Source organism: Salvelinus sp. IW2-2015, linkage group LG16 (assembly GCF_002910315.2).
Source record: "Salvelinus sp. IW2-2015 linkage group LG16, ASM291031v2, whole genome shotgun sequence".
Lineage (NCBI taxonomy): Eukaryota > Metazoa > Chordata > Actinopteri > Salmoniformes > Salmonidae > Salvelinus > Salvelinus sp. IW2-2015.
Genome location: NC_036856.1, coordinates 42,700,523 through 42,720,649, shown reverse-complemented (window position 1 = coordinate 42,720,649; position 20,127 = coordinate 42,700,523). Strand labels below are relative to the sequence as shown.

General features: G+C 41.9%; 1 protein-coding gene across 1 annotated transcript in view; it reads right to left on the bottom strand.

Moving 5' to 3' along the window:
* Positions 1–20,127, bottom strand: part of rhpn1 (rhophilin, Rho GTPase binding protein 1) — a 31,360-nt gene that overhangs the window by 7,989 nt on the left and 3,244 nt on the right. Inside the window, 7 exon segments of the mRNA XM_070447696.1 lie at positions 10,143–10,330; positions 10,484–10,650; positions 13,249–13,373; positions 14,087–14,164; positions 14,284–14,359; positions 15,512–15,640; positions 18,611–18,726. Of these exon segments, the coding sequence (XP_070303797.1) occupies positions 10,143–10,330; positions 10,484–10,650; positions 13,249–13,373; positions 14,087–14,164; positions 14,284–14,359; positions 15,512–15,640; positions 18,611–18,726 (879 nt within the window).

Sequence of the window (20,127 nt, the reverse complement as noted above, 5' to 3'; positions counted from 1 at the left end):
AGGGAATCAGTCTCAAGATCATTCATCAGTGATTTAAAAATACCAAATCGGGACAAGTTCTTCCAGTTTAAAAGTATTTTGTAAGGTGTTCCAAGCCCTTGGCGCAGAGTACATAAAAGCCCTTTTACCAAATTCAGTTCGGACATTTGGAACAGTTAGCAGGATAAAGTCCAGCGAACGAAGAGAGTACCCACCACATTTCTGAACAATAAAAATTCCCAAATAAAAAAGGTAGTAAACCCTAAATGGCTTTATAAATAAAAGTATACCAGTGACTGAGCCTACGAGTGACTAGAGAAGGCCAGCCAACCCTGGTATACAAAGTGCAGTGGTGCGTAAGGGTTTTGCAGTTTAAAATAAATCTCAAAGTGCCATGGTAAAGGGTGTCAATTGATCTCAAACACTGAGCGGAAGCATTCATATAAAATATCCCCATAGTCTTGTAAAGGCATAAATGTAGCTGTGTTGATGGTATACTAAATGAAATGATAGAATTTGTGGTCTGTATATTCTAATTGGCTATTGCATACATTTTTTAGGGGGTAGATCAGCTTTAGTATTGCAGAGATTGTAGCTTCCATCAATGTAATTGTCTGCATCAATTCCAATCCCCCATATATTTTCTGTCAAAAGTTAACTACTCATTCAAGGATTTTTTTCTCTTCATTTTTAAAATGTTTTACACTGTAGAATAATAGTGAAGACATTACAACTATGAAACACATATGGAATCATGTAGTAACCAAAAAAAAAGAAGTGTTAAACAAATCAAAATATATTTTCTATTTGAGATTCTTCAAAGTAGCCACCCTTTGCCTTGACAGCTTTGCACACTCTTGGCATTCTCTCAACCAGCTTTATGAGCCACCTGGAATGCATTTCAATTAACAGGTGTGCCTTGTTAAAATGTAATTCGTGGAATTTCTTTCCTTCTTAATGCGTTTGAGCCAATCAGTTGTGTTGTGACAAGGTAGGGTTGGTATACAGAAGACAGCCCTATTTGGTAAAAGACCAAGTCCATATTATGGCAAGAACAGTTCAAATAAGCAAAGAGAAACAGTCCATCATTACTTTAAGACATGAAGCTAGGTCATTCCGGAACATTTCAAGAACTTTTAAAGTTTCTTCAAGTGCAGTCGAAAAAAACCATCAAGCGCTATGATGAAACTGGCTCTCATGAGGACCGCCACAGGAAAGAAAGACCCAGAGTTACCTCTGCTGCAGAGGATACGTTCATTAGAGTTACCAGCCCAAGTAAATGCTTCAGAGTTTAAGTAACAGACATCAACATCAACTGTTCAGAAGAGACTGCGTGAACCAGGCCTTCATGGTCAAATTTCTGCAAAGAAACCACTACTGAAGAACACCAATAAGAAGAGACTTGCTTGGGCCAAGAAACGAGCATTTAATTTTTTATCTTTTTAACTAGGCAAGTCAGTTAAGAACAAATTCTTATTTACAATGACAGCCTAGGAACAGTGGGTTAACTGCCTTGTTCAAGGGCAGAACGACAGATTTTTACCTTGTCAGCTAGGGGATTCGATCTAGCAATCTTTCAGTTACTGGCCCAACGCTCTAACCACTAGGCAACCTGCCGACATTAGACCGGTGGAAATCTGTCCTTTGGTGTGATGATTCCAAATTTGAGATTTTGGATCCAACCGCCATGTCTTTGTGAGACGCTGAGTAGGTGAATGGATGATCTCCGCATATGTGGTTCCCACAGTGACGCATGGAGGTGGTGTGATGGTGCTTTGCTGGTGACACGGTCTGATTTGTTTCGAATTCAAGGCACACTTAACCAGCATGGCTACCACAGCATTCTGCAGCGATACGCCATCTAATCTGGTTTGCGCTTAGTGGGACTATCATTTGTTTTTCAACAGGACAATGATCCAACACACCTCCAGGCTGTGTAAGGGCTATTTGACCAAGAAGGGCGATGGAGTGCTGCATCAGATGACTTGGCCTCCACAATCACCTGACCTCAACCCAATTGAGATGGTTTGGGATGAGTTGGACCGCAGAGTGAAGGAAAAGCCGCCAATAAGTGCTCAGCATGTGGGAACACCTTCAAGACGGTTGGAAAAGCATTCTGTTAGCTGGGTACAATATCTACAGAGCAGGCAGAGGTGGAGGTATTGCCATCTATGTTAAATGCAACCGAGATGTCACGGTGTCCATTTCAACTTCTGTTCCCGAGACAGTATGACTGCTTAGTTCTAAATGTGGTCCTTGGTTATAATGCACTATTAACGCTAGCGGGAGTTTATCGCCCACCCTCAGCTCCGGTATCTGCTCTATGCAAACTGTTTGAGTTAATGTCTAATTATGCAAACTCTGAATGATTGATTATCGGAGATCTCCATCTGGACTGGCTGATGCCAGCGTCACTTAAATTAGAGACATTTGTAACGAACTAAATAACTATACCTACCCGTCCTAATCCAAAAGATCTGGAAAAATCTACAACTTCTTGCAACTATAGGGGGTGCTGTTCCGCATTAGCATTTTTTGGTCTCCAAATTAAACTGCCTCGTGCTCAATTCTTGATCGTACAATATGCATATTATTGTTATTATTGGATAGAAAACACTTTCTAGTTTCTATAGCCGTTGGAATTTTGTCTCTGAGTGGTACAGAACTACTTCTACAGCACTTTTCCTGACAGGGAGTCAGATTTCAGAAGTTTTGACCCCTGATCTGGGGTCGGTTTTAAGGTGCCTGTAGATGCTATGGAGAAACCGACACTGCCTACGTCTTCCTCTGGGTGTCCAGTTACGTCATCACGCTTTGAATGGATTCGATTGCGCAATCAGATGCCACTATTAAAACACGAAAACGTGGAAATACCGACCTCTTCCTGCATGCGTCTTGCGCAAGATGACATCAGACCATGCCTCCTTCCAAATGGTTGTTTAGCCAGTGATATTTCTCCGTCATGTTTTTAGTCGTTATAGTTGTTGAAAAACATCATAATGTAGTTAATTTGAAACGCGTTTTATAAGCAATTTATATCCGTTTAGTGCGATTTTGAGGAATTTCTTTGTCGTGCACTCTGAAAGCTTTGGGCACGTTCGTGGTCCCGTTCGATCGTTAGCGGATATTTCGAAGGACAGAGGACATCTATCGACCAAAAGAAGATTAAGACCAAAGAAAGGATACATTGCCCAAGAATCTGATGGAAATCACCTCATAGTAAGAAATATTTAAATTATGATAAATCGTTGTTCTGTCTAAAAATATTTTAAACGCATATTAGCCATTTTGTTTTGTATAGCTTCTCTTGGCGAACGCTGTATAAGAAAGTAAGGATAATTTTTAGAAATGTAAATCAGCGATTGCATTAAGAACTAAATTTGTTCTTTCGATTCCTGTCAACCCTGTATTTTTTAGTCAGTATATGATTAGCTTTCGATAAAACTAGATCACTCTGAAAGATGACGTCCGACATTTTTGAGGCTTGATTTCCTACTATTTTTCATGTGTAAACCACGGTTTTGTATGGCTAAATATGCACATTTTCGAACAAACTGTATATGTATGTTTGTAAAATGATGTTACAGGAGTGTCATCGGTGAAGAATTCTGAGGAAGGTTAGTGAATAAAAAATTAATATATTTTGGCGATGATTACGTTATAGCTCTCTTTGGCTTGAATCGATGCTCTGGTAATCGTTTGCACATGTGGTATGCTAACTTATCGATTTATTGTGTTTTCGCTGTAAAACGCTTAGAAAATCTGAAATATTGTCTGGAATCACAAGATCTGGGTCTTTCCATTGCTATGCTTTGTCTATTCTTATGGAAATGTTTTATGATGAGTAAATTGGTCATACACGTTGCTCTCTTTAGTAATTCTAGTCGAGTTGTGATGGTGGGTGCAATTGTAAACTGTGATTTTCTACCTGAAATATGCACATTTCTCTAACAAAAAACCTATCCTATACCATAAATATGTTACAGACTGTCATCTGATGAGTTTTTTTCTTGGTTAGTGGCTATCAATATCTTAGTTTAGCCGAATTGGTGATAGCTACTGGTGGAGAGAAAAAATGGTGGAACAGAAGAAATTGTGTATTTTGCTAACGTGTTTAGCTAATAGATTTACATATTGTGTCTTCCTGTAAAACATTTTAAAAAACAGAAATGATGGGTTTATTCACAAGATCTGTATCTTTCATCTGGTGTCTGGACTTGTGATTTAATGATATTAGATGCTACTATCTACTTGTGAAGCTATGCTAGCTATGCTAATCAGTGTGTGGGGGGGTGGGGGTGATCCCGGACCCGGGGTAGAGGCTCATGAAAGGTTAATAGACCTTATCTTAAAACCTCTAACGAGTCACAAACCCAGATCCGGGGATCCCCCCCATCAAAAAAGCTGACTAGCATAGCCTAGCCTAAAGCCACAGGGATATCATATAATCAAATGTTCATGAAATCACAAGTCCAAGACACCAAATGAAAGATACAGATCTTGTGAATCCAGCCATCATTTCCGATTTTTTAAATGTTTTACAGGGAAGACAAAATATGTATTTCTATTAGCTAACCACCATAGCAAAAAGACAACTTTTTTTTGTCCACCATTTTTTTTACTCCATCAGTAGCTATCACTAATTCGACTAAATAAAGATATATATAGCCACTAACCAAGAAACAACTTCATAAGATGACAGTCTGATAACATATTTATGGTTATATCATATGTTTTTTAGAAAAATGTGCATTTTTCAGGTATAAATCACAGTTTACCATTGCAGCCACTATCACAAAACTCACCCAAAGCGACTAGAATAACTACAGAGAGCAACGTGTATTACCTAATTACTCATCTTAAAACATTTCTGAAAAATACACAGCGTACAGCAAATGAAAGCCCAACATCTTGTGAATCCGAACAATATTTCAGATTTTCTAAGTGTTTTTACAGCGAAAACACAATATATCGTTATATTAGCATACACATGAGCTAACATCACCCCAGCATTGATTCAAGGCAAAAAAGCGCGATAACGTTATCACCACCAAAAATAATTAATTTTTTCCCTAACCTTCTCAGAATTCTTCAGATGACAGTCCGTAACATCATATTACACAATGCATATAGAGTTTGTTCGAAAATGTGCATATTTAGCATCACAAATCGTGGTTATGCTATGTAATCAGTCAAAACATGGCATGCATTCTGGCCGGCGCCATCTTGGAAGGGCACCTAAGTTTACGATTATTTATCGATTAGATTGACAAAAAAAAAATACAGGTTGGACAGCTAATGAAAGATGCATTGGTTGCAACCGCTGATTTAGATTTTTAATTAACCTTACTAGACATACAGTGTGCGTTCAGCCAGCATAGTGCCGCAATATTGGCCGAAAAATGCGTTTACATTTTTCCACATAAATACGGAATAAAATCATAAATAGTTCTTACTTTTGGACGAGCTTCCATCAGAATCTTGGGCAAGGTGTCCTTTTGTCCAAAAGAATCGTTGCTTTGTTGTAAAACGTCCACTTCAACTTCGGAACTAGCAGCTAACAGTAGCTACCTGGCACACACGTCCAAATCCTCAAACGCAATACTACGAAAATTCCGAAAATAGCAATATACTCGCATAACTGATATAAATCGGTTTCAAATAACTTCGTTATGATGTTTCTAACACCTATTTCGAATTAAATCAGACGGATATATCTTAGCCCGATAACAAGAGCTATTCAACATGCCATTCTGATGTCCCTCTTGCGCCTTGGCGAGCGTCCAAAAGAACGTACATGTCAATCCATTGCCTTTTATAAACTCTGAGAAATACGTAGAGATTCCATTCCACTTCTCATTGGTTACTGACATCCAGGGGAAGGCGGGTGCAGTTCATTTTCGATCCATAGGGCACACACAGAGTTTTAAACTGATCCGAGATCAGAGCCTAGTTTTCAGACCTTGCATGTCCTGTCATGATTTTCGCTGTAGAAAGAGTTCTGGTTCACCCACAGACATAATTCAAACGGTTTTAGAAACTAGAGATTGTTTTCTATCCAATAGTAATAATAATATGCATATTGTATGAGCAAGAATTGAGTACGAGGCAGTTTAATTTGGAGATGCAAAATGTCGAAGTTGAAACAGCACCCCCTGTAGTGACAAGAAGTTTTAAATACACCTCAAATATAGCTAGGGGGTTATTTGCAAATGACATCAGTGACCACTGCCCTATTACATGTATCAGAGACACTAGGCAGTGACAGTGACCACTGCCCTATTACATGTATCAGAGACACTAGGCAGTGACCACTGCCCTATTACATGTATCAGAGACACTAGGCAGTGACAGTGACCACTGCCCTATTACATGTATCAGAGACACTAGGCAGTGACAGTGCCCACTGCCCTATTACATGTATCAGAGACACTAGGCAGTGACAGTGACCACTGCCTATTACATGTATCAGAGACACTAGGCAGTGACAGTGACCACTGCCCTATTACATGTATCAGAGACACTAGGCAGTACAGTGACCACTGCCCTATTACTATGTATCAGAGACACTAGGCAGTGACAGTGACCACTGCCCTATTACATGTATCAAAGAGACACTAGGCCAGTGACAGTGACCACTGCCCTATTACATGTATCAGAGACACTAGCAGTGACAGTGACCACTGCCTATTACATGTATCAGAGACACTAGGCAGTGACAGTGACCACTGCCCTATTACATGTATCAGAGACACTAGGCAGTGACCACTGCCCTATTACATGTATCAGAGACACTAGGCAGTGACAGTGACCACTGCCCTATTACATGTATCAGAGACACTAGGCAGTGACAGTGACCACTGCCCTATTACATGTATCAGAGACACTAGGCAGTGACAGTGACCACTGCCCTATTACATGTATCAGAGACACTAGGCAGTGACAGTGACCACTGCCCTATTACATGTATCAGAGACACTAGCACAGTGACCACTGCCCTATTACATGTATCAGAGACACTAGCAGTGACAGTGACCACTGCCCTATTACATGTATCAGAGACACTAGGCAGTGACCACTGCCCTATTACATGTATCAGAGACACTAGGCAGTGACAGTGACACTGCCCTATTACATGTATCAGAGACACTAGGCAGTGACAGTGCCCACTGCCCTATTACATGTATCAGAGACACTAGGCAGTGACAGTGACCACTGCCCTATTACATGATCAAGAGACACTAGGCAGTGACAGTGACCACTGCCCTATTACATGTATCAGAGACACTAGGAGTGACAGTGACCACTGCCCTATTACATGTATCAGAGACACTGGCAGTGACAGTGACCACTGCCCTATTACATGTATCAGAGACACTAGGCAGTGACAGTGACCACTGCCCTATTACATGTATAGAGACACTAGGTAGTGACAGTGACCACTGCCCTATTACATGTATCAGAGACACTAGGCAGTGACAGTGACCACTGCCCATTACATGTCTAGAGACACTAGGCAGTGACAGTGACCACTGCCCTATTACATGTATCAGAGACACTAGGCAGTGACCACTGCCCTATTACATGTATCAGAGACACTAGGCAGTGACAGTGACCACTGCCCTATTACATGTACAGAGACACTAGGCAGTGACCACTGCCCTATTACATGTATCAGAGACACTAGGCAGTGACAGTGACCACTGCCCTATTACATGTATCAGAGACACTAGGCAGTGACGTGACCACTGCCCTATTACATGTATCAGAGACACTAAGGCAGTGACCACTGCCCTATTACATGTATCAAGGACACTAGGCAGTGACAGTGACCACTGCCCTATTACATGTATCAGAGACACTAGGCAGTGACAGTGACCACTGCCCTTTTACATGTATCAGAGACACTAGGCAGTGACAGTGACCACTGCCCTATTACATGTATTTACATTTACATTTAAGTCATTAGACAGACGCTCTTATCCAGAGCGACTTACAAATTGGATCAGAGACACTAGGCAGTGACAGTGACCACTGCCCTATTACATGTATCGAAGACACTAGGCAGTGACAAGTGACCACTGCCCTACTTACATGTATCAGAGGACACTAGGCAGTGACAGTGACCACTGCCCTATTACATGTATCAGAGGACACTAGGCAGTGAACAGTGACCACTGCCCTATTACATGTATCAGAGACAACTAGGCAGTGACAGTGACCACTGCCCTATTACATGTATCAGAGACACTAGGCAGTGACCACTGCCCTATTACATGTATCAGAGACACAGGCAGTGACAGTGACCACTGCCCTATTACATGTATCAGAGACACTAGGCAGTGACAGTGACCACTGCCCTATTACATGTATCAGAGACACTAGGCAGTGACAGTGACCACTGCCCTATTAACATGTATCAGAGACACTAGGCAGTGACAGTGACCACTGCCCTATTACATGTATCAGAGACACTAGGCAGTGACCACTGCCCTATTACATGTATCAGAGACACTAGGCAGTGACAGTGACCACTGCCCTATTACATGTATCAGAGACACTAGCAGTGACAGTGACCACTGCCTATTACATGTATCAGAGACACTAGGCAGTGACAGTGACCACTGCCCTATTACATGTATCAGAGACACTAGGCAGTGACAGTGACCACTGCCCTATTACATGTATCAGAGACAACTAGGCAGTGACAGTGACCACTGCCCTATTACATGTATCAGAGACACTAGGCAGTGACAGTGACCACTGCCCTATTACATGTATCAGAGACACTAGGCAGTGACAGTGACCACTGCCCTATTACATGTATCAGAGACACTAGGCAGTGACAGTGACCACTGCCCTATTAACATGTATCAGAGACACTAGGCAGTGACAGTGACCACTGCCCTATTACATGTATCAAGAGACACTAGGCAGTGACAGTGACCACTGCCCTATTACATGTATCAGAGACACTAGGCAGTGACAGTGACCACTGCCTATTACATGTATCAGAGACACTAGGCAGTGACAGTGACCACTGCCCTATTACATGTATCAGAGACACTAGGCAGTGACAGTGACCACTGCCTATTACATGTATCAGAGACACTAGGCAGTGACAGTGACCACTGCCCTATTACATGTATCAGAGACCATAGGCAGTGACAGTGACCACTGCCCTATTACATGTATAGAGACACTAGGCAGTGACAGTGACCACTGCCCTATTACATGTATCAGAGACCACTAGGCAGTGACAGTGACCACTGTTGCCCTATTACATGTATCAGAGACACTAGGCAGTGACAGTGACCACTGCCCTATTACATGTATCAGAGACACTAGGCAGAAAAACCCTGACCCCTGTATAATTCTAAAGAGAAACTATAAACACTTCCGAGCAGGCCTTTATCCATGACCTTTATTTCTCAGAGCTTTTATCCGTAAACTGCATAATGGACCCAATTTCTTTTCGTCAATTTTTACCTCCATGGCTGATAAACACGGCCCGTTAAAGCAACTTACAGATATACATTTAAAAATTTAAACAAACTAATCCTTGGTTCTCCTGTGATTTAAAAATCATTTTCCTGCAAAAGAATCAAGCATGGGCCTTGGTGAGGAAACCTGGTGAAACAGCTGATTGGCTGCTTTTTATGCAATTGAGGAATAAAAAAGGAAAAAAAATCTAGGATTTTCTTAGTGCTATGACAGAGTCTGCTGGTGATCCCTCTAAATTATGGAAAACTTTTAACTCACTTAAAACGAGGAAATTCAACGTCCCTGCCGAAGCAAATTACATCGGAATCGGGGATCATCAGTGACTGAACTGAAATTTGTGATGTTTTTAATAAGCACTTTATTTCTGCTGGTGAATGGCCAAAAAAAACAGCCAACATGATCCTGACCGGTCTATTGTTTCAGCCCCTCGGCCTTCAGCTGATGTGGAAAACAGTAAGCCCATTTTTAATTTCCAAAAAGTCACAGAAGATGAGGTCTTATCTGCACGATGTGCTATAGATCGTAAGAAATCGTTAGGCGCTGACAATCTGGATCCATATTTACTCAAGTGTGCAGCGGATCAAGGTATTGTGCACCAGTGAGTATAACATGTTTGTAAAACATCACACACACACACACACACACACACGTCCCCTCACCCGTGCGGCCTCCTTTGCCACTTGTAGCTGGGTGACGAAGTGCGTGTCCGGAGTTGTGAGTGTGACTCTTTCGAACACACACTCCTGCACCTGGGCAATCATCAGGCGGACCAGCATGCATAGTGACGGGCCACTCATATCCAGACTGGGAGCGTTGGAGAAGTTCTCCTTCAGGTAGTTAAACGCACCTGGACACACACACACACACACAAACAGCTTTTACAAGTATGTTGAAACACAGTAATGACAGAGAAAACGCAAAGCGCAACCAGAAGATGTGTGTGTGTATCAGTGAGTGCATCGCATGCCATGTTAATGTGAGCGTAAGAATGTGTGGTTACCTGCAGCTCTCTGGAAGGCGTCTATAGCCCGGTCTATGCCAGCTGTAGCAGAGCGGTCCTGTCTGGCTCCTATCTGTGTGTAGAGAGCCCCCACGTTGAACAGCACACTGCCCTTCTCAAACGCCAACGCACGCTGGCACGACGGTACACCTGTTAGAGAGTCATACCTAGAGACAGAGCGGGGGACGGGCAGGTGTGTGAGAGAGGTGCGGGGCAGTTTAGTCTCAGAGCGTTCCCACAGCCCACTGACACCTCATCAGATCAGTCTACTTGAACAGATCAATACTCAATTATGAGGCATCAAAGCCAAAGGAACTGAATAATATTAAATGCTATAGATGGAAGGAAAATAGTGCAGAACCCTACTAGACAACAAATTCAATCCCTTTTAGACAACTTCCTGGACAAAACATTCCACTGAAATAGTGAAGGTGTAAACTTGGTAGTAGAAAACCTAAACAGTATATTTGACCTCTCAGCTTCTCTATCAAATCTAAAAATGTCAAGTAGACAACCTAAAAATTTACAACAATGACACATTTTGATGAAGAATGCAACCTAAGAAAGAAGTTGAGAAACCTATCCAACCAAATACAGAGACCCAGAAAACCTGAGCCTMCGCCTTCACAATGGTGAATCACTAAAACAATACAGAAATACACTACGGAAAGAGATGGAACAATACATCAGAAATCAGCTCAATGTAATTGCAGAATCTAAACCACTTCTGGGCAGATTGGAACACTAAACATTGAGTTAWCCATCCAGAACAGATGGATAAATATGGTATGGATTAGCCACTTCTCCAATCTGTTTGGCTCTATAACAAAGAACACAGAAAAAACATACATGATCAAACACAAATCTTAGAATATCAACTATTAAAGACTGGAGAATCCAGTGGTTATGGCAATTACACTGAACTACAGCACAAAATACAAACCCTCCAACGTACTCACCCTGCACACCCTAATTGACAAACAAACCAAAACAAAAGCAGTCATCCCATGCTTTGTTGATAAAAAAAAAAAAGCTTGACTATTTGGCATGAGGGTCTGCTATACAAGTTGATGGAAAGCGGTGTTGGGGAAAAACATTCCAACAAACAAAAAATATGTATACAAACAAGTGGTTAAAATGTGCAAAAAACATACATTTCTTTGCACATGGCCATGGGGTGAGACAGGGATGCAGCTTGAGCCCCACCCTCTTCAACATATATCAACAAATTGGCAAGGGCACTGGAACAGTCTGCAGCACCTGGCCTCACCCTACTAGAATCTGAAGTCAAATATCTACTGATGATCTGGTGCTTCTGTCCCCAACCAAGGAGGGCCTACAGCAGCACCTAGATCTTCTGCACAGACTGTCAGACCCAGGCCCTGGCAGTAAATCTAAAATAATGGTCGTCCAAAAAAGGTTCAGTTGCGAGGACCAAATACAAATTCAATCTAGAGCCCACAAAACACTATACATACCTCGGCCTAAACATCAACGCCCCAGGGAACTTCCGCAAAGCTGTGAACGATCTGAGACAAGGCAAGAAGGGCCTTCTACACCATCAAAAGGAACAAAATTCAACATACCAAATAGGATCTGGCTAATAATAATTGAATCAGTTATAGAACCCATTGTCCTTTGTGGTTATGAGGTCTGGGGTCTGCAAACCAACCAAGAATTCACAAAAATACAAATTGAGGCTATGCAAAAATATCCTCAGTGTACAAATTAAAACACCAAATAATGCTTGCAGAGCAGAATTAGGCCGATACCAGCCAATTATCAAAATTCAGAGAAGAGCCGTTAAACTCTACAACCACCTAAAAGTAAAAGATTCCCAAACCTTCCATAACAAAGCAATCACCTACAGCGAGATGAACCTGGAGATGAGTCCCCTAACCAAGCTGGCTCTGTTCAAACAGACTCCACAGAGCCCCAGGACAGCAACATAATTAAACCCAACCAAATCATGAGAAAACAAAGATAATTACTTGACACATTGGAAAGAATTAACAAAAAAAAGAGCAAACGAGAATGCTATTTGGCCCTAAACAGAGAATACACAGTGGCAGAATACCTGACCACTGACTAACCCAAACGTAAGGAAAGCTTTGACTATGTACAGACTCAGTGAGCATAGCCTTGCTATTGAGAAAGGCCGACGTAGGCAGACCTGGCTCTCAAGAGAAGACAGCCTATGTGCACACAAAATGGGGAAACTGAGCTGCACTTCCTAACCTCCTGCCAAATATATAACCATTTTAGAGACATATTCCCTACAGATCACAGAGACCTACAAAGAATTCAAAAACCAAACCCAATTTTGATAAACTCCCATATCCATTGGGTGAAATACCACAGTGTGCCAACACAGCAGCAAGATTTGTGACCTGTTGCCCCAGGAAAAGGGCAACCAGTGAAGAACAGACACCACTGTAAATACAACCCATATTTCTGTTTATTTATTTTCCCTTTTGTACATCCTTATAACACTGTATATATACACACATATGACATTTAAAATGTCTCTATTCCTTTGGAATGTTTGTGAGTGTAATGTTCACTGTTCATTTCACTTTTGTTTATTATCCATTTCACTTGGTTTGGCAATGTTAACATATGTTTCCAATGCCAATAAAGCCCCTTGAATTGAGAGAAGGGAGAGAAACAGAGGATGAGATATGAGAGAGATGAGTAAGAGACGTGCGCATGCATGCGGTGGTTTGCAGTGTGTGTGTACGCGCACGTCTGGTTTGGGTGTATACCAGTGGAAGTGGACTCCTAGTGTTCTGTGTGGGGGGAAGAACCTCTGGTCCAGGTAGTACAGCTGGTTATAATACTCCATCAGAAGCTCCAAACCTGCTTCATTACGACTGGGGGTACGCATGGCCTGTTGACAACAAACACACACTTAATACACACATTAACACTCAACGCAACATGGAATAACATGCATATTTACAGCCACAGAGGATCAACCAGTCAGCCAATAGTCACTGAGTACATTTACATGCACAGTAATAATTGGATATTAAAATGATTATGGAGTAGTCAGATTACACAATAGTCATGTAAAACACCTTACTCTGCTTATCTTAATTGGCGTAAAGTCCAAATCGAAGTAAACGTATGTCAATTAAAACACCTGGTTTTCTGAGCAATCTTTCAAATCATTAGGACATGTAAATAAATAAATCGGCATTCCAGCTGTGCATGTGCTAGCACCAGCCGAGAGCCTTCCTCGTTAGTCTTAGACGTAATTCACATACAAACTTTATATGTCCGAACTGAGAATCAAATATGATTCCCAAAAATAACATGGCCGCTGTGGTAGAACCTTTATTTTGATTGGTGATTTTCTGCATTTATCAGTGTCATCAGGTAGCTTGATTTCAGATGTGTCCATGTAAACAGGATTATTAGGGAAAGCATTCTTCTTGCAAAGCATGTAAACGTTTTAATCGAACTACTATATTAATCAGACCATCGATAATAATCACATTATTGCGTGCATGTAACCGTACTCAATGTCAAATCCACTAGGTGGCAGCATCTTCAACAGCATGAGCAGGCAATTAGCATTTCAAGCTGAGGGTATCTAACCTGTCTGAGCCCCATAAACTCCTTGATCTCCTTCTCAAACAAAGAGCTGTCCTCTCCATAGTGCTCACAGATAACGTCCTGACAAAGTGATGAAAAATTAGATACATTTTAAATAAAGTGAGTACTGAGAACGAGCAAGAGAGATATTATCCATTGTCCTCACCTTGAGGGAGGCCGTAAGGTCCTATCGTCCTTACCTTGAGAGGGACAGTGAGGTCCACTTCCTTGGTCTCCTTCAGACCCAGTGGGATCATGGGAACATTGATGGCTTCACTTAAGGAGAGAGACCAACACGTGTTTTAAATGACATTTGTCACAAACCGCCACAGAAAAACCCAAACCTCCCTCCCCATCTGTCTCCCTGTACTATTACAGTAACTATATTGGGCAGTAGCCCCTCACTCCTCTAATACCACAACACAGTGCATTAACTCCACCCCTCCCCATGGGGTAATTAATGACAGTAATCACAGGATTTGTCCCCCTTGTGACCCTGAGCTTCAGCTGGGATGGAAGAAACCTCAGAACTGTGCCTGGCTAACACACACACACACAACTCACTTCATTACTGGCATTCCAGGCCACTCATTAGGCTATAATTAGCGCAAACAGGCCACCGCATTGTGTGTTCGCGCCCTCCACCAGGGTGTGTGCTTTTACACCAGGCTGATCTCTAGAAACAGACTTCAATTTTGGACGTTTTAAAAAAAGGTCCTGAGAACGGTGATATGCCTTCTTCAGCACTCACAAAACAAAAATAGCAATATTATTGGCCAGCACTGGCGCGAACTCATGATACTCTGAGGGCGAAGAGCGCTACTCTGATCACTGCATCATGGCAGTTCACAATGCTCTAACAAGCCGGGAGAATACTTGATACTTCATGGAAACAGCATCTTGTTTTTGTAAAGCCTCCAAACCATAGCCCTAATCTTAAAGGAAAACTACACCAAAACTATTAATGCATTGTTAATTATGTCCCAAAATGTTTTGCTGGTCAGCAATCAAGTTGTCAAGATATGCAACTTTCAAAATACAGAAAAACATCCCCGTATGACGCATCATATGATGCAAAATGCGTCACACGGGGATGATGTCTGTATTTTGAAAGTTACATATCTTGACAACTAGATTACTGACCAGCAAAACATATCTTGACAACTTGATTACTGACCAGCAAAACATTTTGGGACTATGTCAACAATGGACTAATGAAACAAATACCAAAAGCTCTCAGTTGGAATTTTCCATTAGCCACTTGGCATGAATACCTAAATGTAACCTTGAGTTGTTTGTTTTAACCCTGTAACCACGTGGAATTAACCTTGGTAACGACATGGAATTAATGCATTAAAAAAAAGACGTTCATCCATAATACATCAAATTTCTAAGTAAAACTATGAGATCTTGTTGTTCACATGTTACCTCTCGGTCTGGTAGACCTCCATATTGCTGTTGAGTTCCTCTAGCTCTTCCTTCAGTAGCTGCAGGTTAGAGTTGACAAAGCTCAGCTCTAGAGCCACAGTCTCCTTTACCTTGTTGTTAGTGGTGGCTCTGCAACACAAACATGTTCATATCAGATTTTATTATACAAACACCATACTAGCACAATATATAAAAATACCATACAGAAACAGGATAACGCATTTTGTCCATGGGCATTTGTCAAATGGACAACAGGCAGCAGTGTGTTTGATGACATAAGCATTCGTTACTGTGGATGACTGGCTGATCTGATGTAAACAACGCTAACATTTTAGAACGTTCCTCAAACGCGAGGCATCACTTCGTTGTCATGATATCCGACAGACACTTCTCTCCACGTCACAGAAATCCTGGGTACTCCCCCTGGTTACGGAATGTACACTTTCTGGAGCCCCGAGGAGTTTTGGGCTGATAACTAACACACACAAAGCAATTAGCCCAAATGGTGGTTATTTAACTACAATGACCAGAATACATTGAGCCTTCCACTTGTCCAGGCAAGTCTCGTAGGGCCGACCGATACGGCGAAGGAGAGAGACAGAGCGCCAGATCGAGAAGGATAGAGAGCAGTTGTTGCTTTGTGAGGCATCTCTATCCGACAATACATGATCTAAGTAATTCATTGTTGGTATTCAGAAGTCATAAAAATATGCTTGAGCTACTTTGAAGAACTACTAAAATAGTGATTGTCAGAAAGCAGCGCTATAGCCAGCTACTAGTCTATATGGGATGACTTGTTGGGACAGAGACACCGCCTGAGAAGAGATGATCAAATTAAAAAATGTCACAACTGAAATATTTTATTGATGTAAAGTAATGTGAATAAATGGTTGATAAGTGATACGCAGTAATGAGCAGTCACTGCCATCATGGGGCTTTTATTAATTGCTTTATTCTGTGTTGTTACAGCATGCAACCCACATAATGCATTTGTTTAAACCAAATCAAAAACGTGACTATTTTTCAAAAACCGAACAGACTTCAAAAAGCCCTTGTCGCTCAGCACATACACAACGGTGATTAACTTGGATGAGAAAGCGACTCCCTTTGCCAGAAGACAATTAGGAATCAACGAGAGCCAGTCTTTCAACCGCAACAGGAGACTTGTCCCGGATTAGAAGACCGACACACACAGGTGAAAGGTTACCCTATTTTAACTAGGTGTTTGCCTGTAAACACGGCATGTTGACACCTGTCTGAGTCAGAGACAGAGTTAACCAACAGACACACACACCTTGAACCACCAATCTGTGACCCCCCCCCCCCCACACACACACACAGGCTAATATAAACACTGTCCTGTTACACCAGCCCACAGTATATAAACACACTGTTCTGTTACACCAGCCCACAGTATATAAACACACTGTCCTGTTACACCAGCCCACAGTATATAAACACACTGTCCTGTTACACCAGCCCACAGTATGTAAACACACTGTCCTGTTACACCAGCATGCCACCACATATGACATCAGCCAATCAGAAGCTCTAATGAGATACACCCCCTCCTAGGTTCCATTACATATGTGGGTGTGGGACACTGGTGAGGATAAACATGTCTCCCAATTAAACCCAGAAAATCAGAGATGAGATTCCTGCAGACAGCTGCCCTCCCTGGGAAAATACTTATCTTTATGGGAATGGGAAGGTGCAGCAGCTGGACGAGACAAGCCTGTTGATTGGTGGCTGACTGGGGGTGCCAAGGATGTCTGTAAGCCAGTCTCAATAGAGGGGGAAGGAAGGGACAGGTCTGGGTGCTGCTGGGGGGGGGGGGTCATCTAGTGCAACCATTTAACACGCATATGGGCCTAAATATTTACTGTGCGACCTGGAATTTCAATTTAGGAGCATCAGCTTAAATAGCAAATTTCTCAATTTAAGCGCAAATGTGCTCCTTGTAAAAAAGGTCAGCATAGAGCCCTGCCATAGAGACAACCACATAAGAGGGGTGGCTATAGGGCCAAACAGCAAATTCTGAAGCAGGACAATTTGATTCATGTTCTAGCCTCAGAGGACTGAATCAACTATAAAAAGCTGGTGAATGGGATACATGGTGCATGACATCTCTACTAATTCAATGACTAGGCTGATCTTATTCTATATTTCCCTTATGCTAGCTTTTCTCAAAACCTAAAAAAACAAGTGAGGGGAGGGAGAGTTGATACACGGGGAGGGTTGGTTTTCTTTCAATTAGCTTGATGTTGTTCATCATATGACAGCCTGACTCAGCAGCTCAACAGCCCACTAAAGAAAGAGGAAGCACACTGCTCTGCTTTAATTCAATTAAGTCTCCTCTCCCCATTCTCCTGCTCCTCATCCTTTCTGATGAATGTGGATGTTAAAGACAGTGTCCAACGTACCATAGCTCTGCTCCTCTACATAACCACTCAGACACACCATGTCCTTCAGTGGCTCCCACAGTAACACTGTACATATACAAGCGTGGGATGAATTTGATTAACTGTTTGAAAGGATCAGAATGACGCTAATGCTCTGAGGTTGGTTTGATGTGCTATAAAACACTAGGTCAGCTTTGATGTCCTGCCACCAGCCGCTTTCTTCCTCCTTTCTCTGAAATAAAATCGTAATTACTTTAAAGGAGACAGAATGAGAACAGGCTGTATTATAACTGTACAAGTTCAGCACAGGTCAGAGAAAGAGTATGTGTGTTTGATAAGACCACCCAACTGGCAAGTTACACTTTAAAACTGAGGGGAGAAGAAAAAAAAAATCTAATAAACTGAATCAAACCTGCCGATTGACCACAGACACACAGAGAGCCATAAAACAAGGTGGTGTGTTTGAGGCGTTCCCCATACACCCTAAAATAGTTTGGTAGATCCATCTGCTAGTGTTTATATGTGATACAGCTCAATGTTTCCACAGGTAGTGGGGCTCTGGGTTCCTTCTCCACCACAGCGGAGGAAGTGGATGCGTCTCAGAGCTGCCCGGGAGGACAGTGTACACACAGGATCAGAGACAGTATTTGTCCACTGGTACAATGACCTGTCCCTTCCCTCACCCACCCCAGCTCACCTGAAGAGGTTTTCAGCCCCAGCCCTCATCCTCATCTCCTTGTTGATCTGCTGGTTGATACGAGCCCTACGGTGCTGCAGCTTACTGCGCTGGGTCTGGGAACACGGATCACAACCCTGGAGAGAAGGGGGGGGAATAGATTGTGGATAATGCATAACATGCTAAAGCACATATGTCTGTCTGCTTGCTTGTGTCTAGGCCCTATGTGTAGTTCTAGTTTACATGCATTTGTGTATAATAAGCGTCTATTAAACACCAACTGCAGGTAAAACAGAGTACTCCTAGCCGAACAGGTAGGGGTTGGTGGACTGTTCAGTGGATTACATTAAAGCCCTGTAATAGATACATCTGAGCACCTCGTTAGTTTCCCTCCCTGATTAAGTATAAGTGATTAACCCTTCACACTTGTGTACGGGTTAAAAATGGCAGATTTGAACACCGGTAAGCGTCTAAATTGGAATGCAATGGCTGTACATTAACATGCTCTACATGAGGTAAGAGTTCAGTGTCTCCGCCTCACAGCTCTGTATGGGTTTTGACTGACAGCCGGTCTGAACTTGAGCACGACAAGAAGTTGCCCACATCCCTACCGCTAGATGGGCAACTGTTGTTCGAGTGAGGCGAAATAGTGTAAATTACGAGGACTCAATGCATTTTGAAAGATGAGACATTGAGGATTATAATAAATACCACTGATGTCATACAAGCAAACCAAAACGCCCGTGAGTCCAAATGTGCACTTCACATTTCAATATCATAAAACTCATGTAATATACAGTGTCAACGTTTATCACTACTATGTGTGATGTACAGTTACAAGATGACATGGCATTATACCCTGGCTTGTCCTGAACACAGTGAACCTGTGCTTTGTTATATTATGAAGAAAATCTGCCACGGACAACGCACTCACGACTATTCATTGCACACCAAAATTACAATCTGCTTCTCTGAATTGCCGTGTGAAAGCTTAACACTTTTTATTTTATTTCACCAGTTAGGCCAGTTGAGAACAAGTTCTCATTTACAACTGTGACCTGGCCAAGATAAAGCAAAGCAGTGCGACAAAAACACAGAGTTACATGTGAGATAAACAAAAGTACAGTCAATAACACAATAGAAAATTCTATATACATTGTGTGCAAATAGAGTAAGGTGGTAAGGCAATAAATAGGCCATAGCAGCTAAGTACTAAGATAGTATTTTATAAATTTAGCTAGTCATGTTGGCAATAGAACAAGCTTTCAAATTATTCCCACCTGACCCAGATTGCGATTTATAATGGACTGTTTTTGGATTGCTTAAAAACAACAGTTATTGTGTAAAGGCAGGTATGTAGGTCTGTGTTCTAAACACAACTACACGTGTACTTGCTCTAATTCCTCAACAGCACAGATAGGATCTCGAAAAATAACCTCATAGTTGAAGACTTCTTTAGGTCATGAAAGTGCATTGAAATTACTTAGGAACTGTGTACACTTTAGATAAGGTGTGCGGCCACTTGGAAACACCAGTTA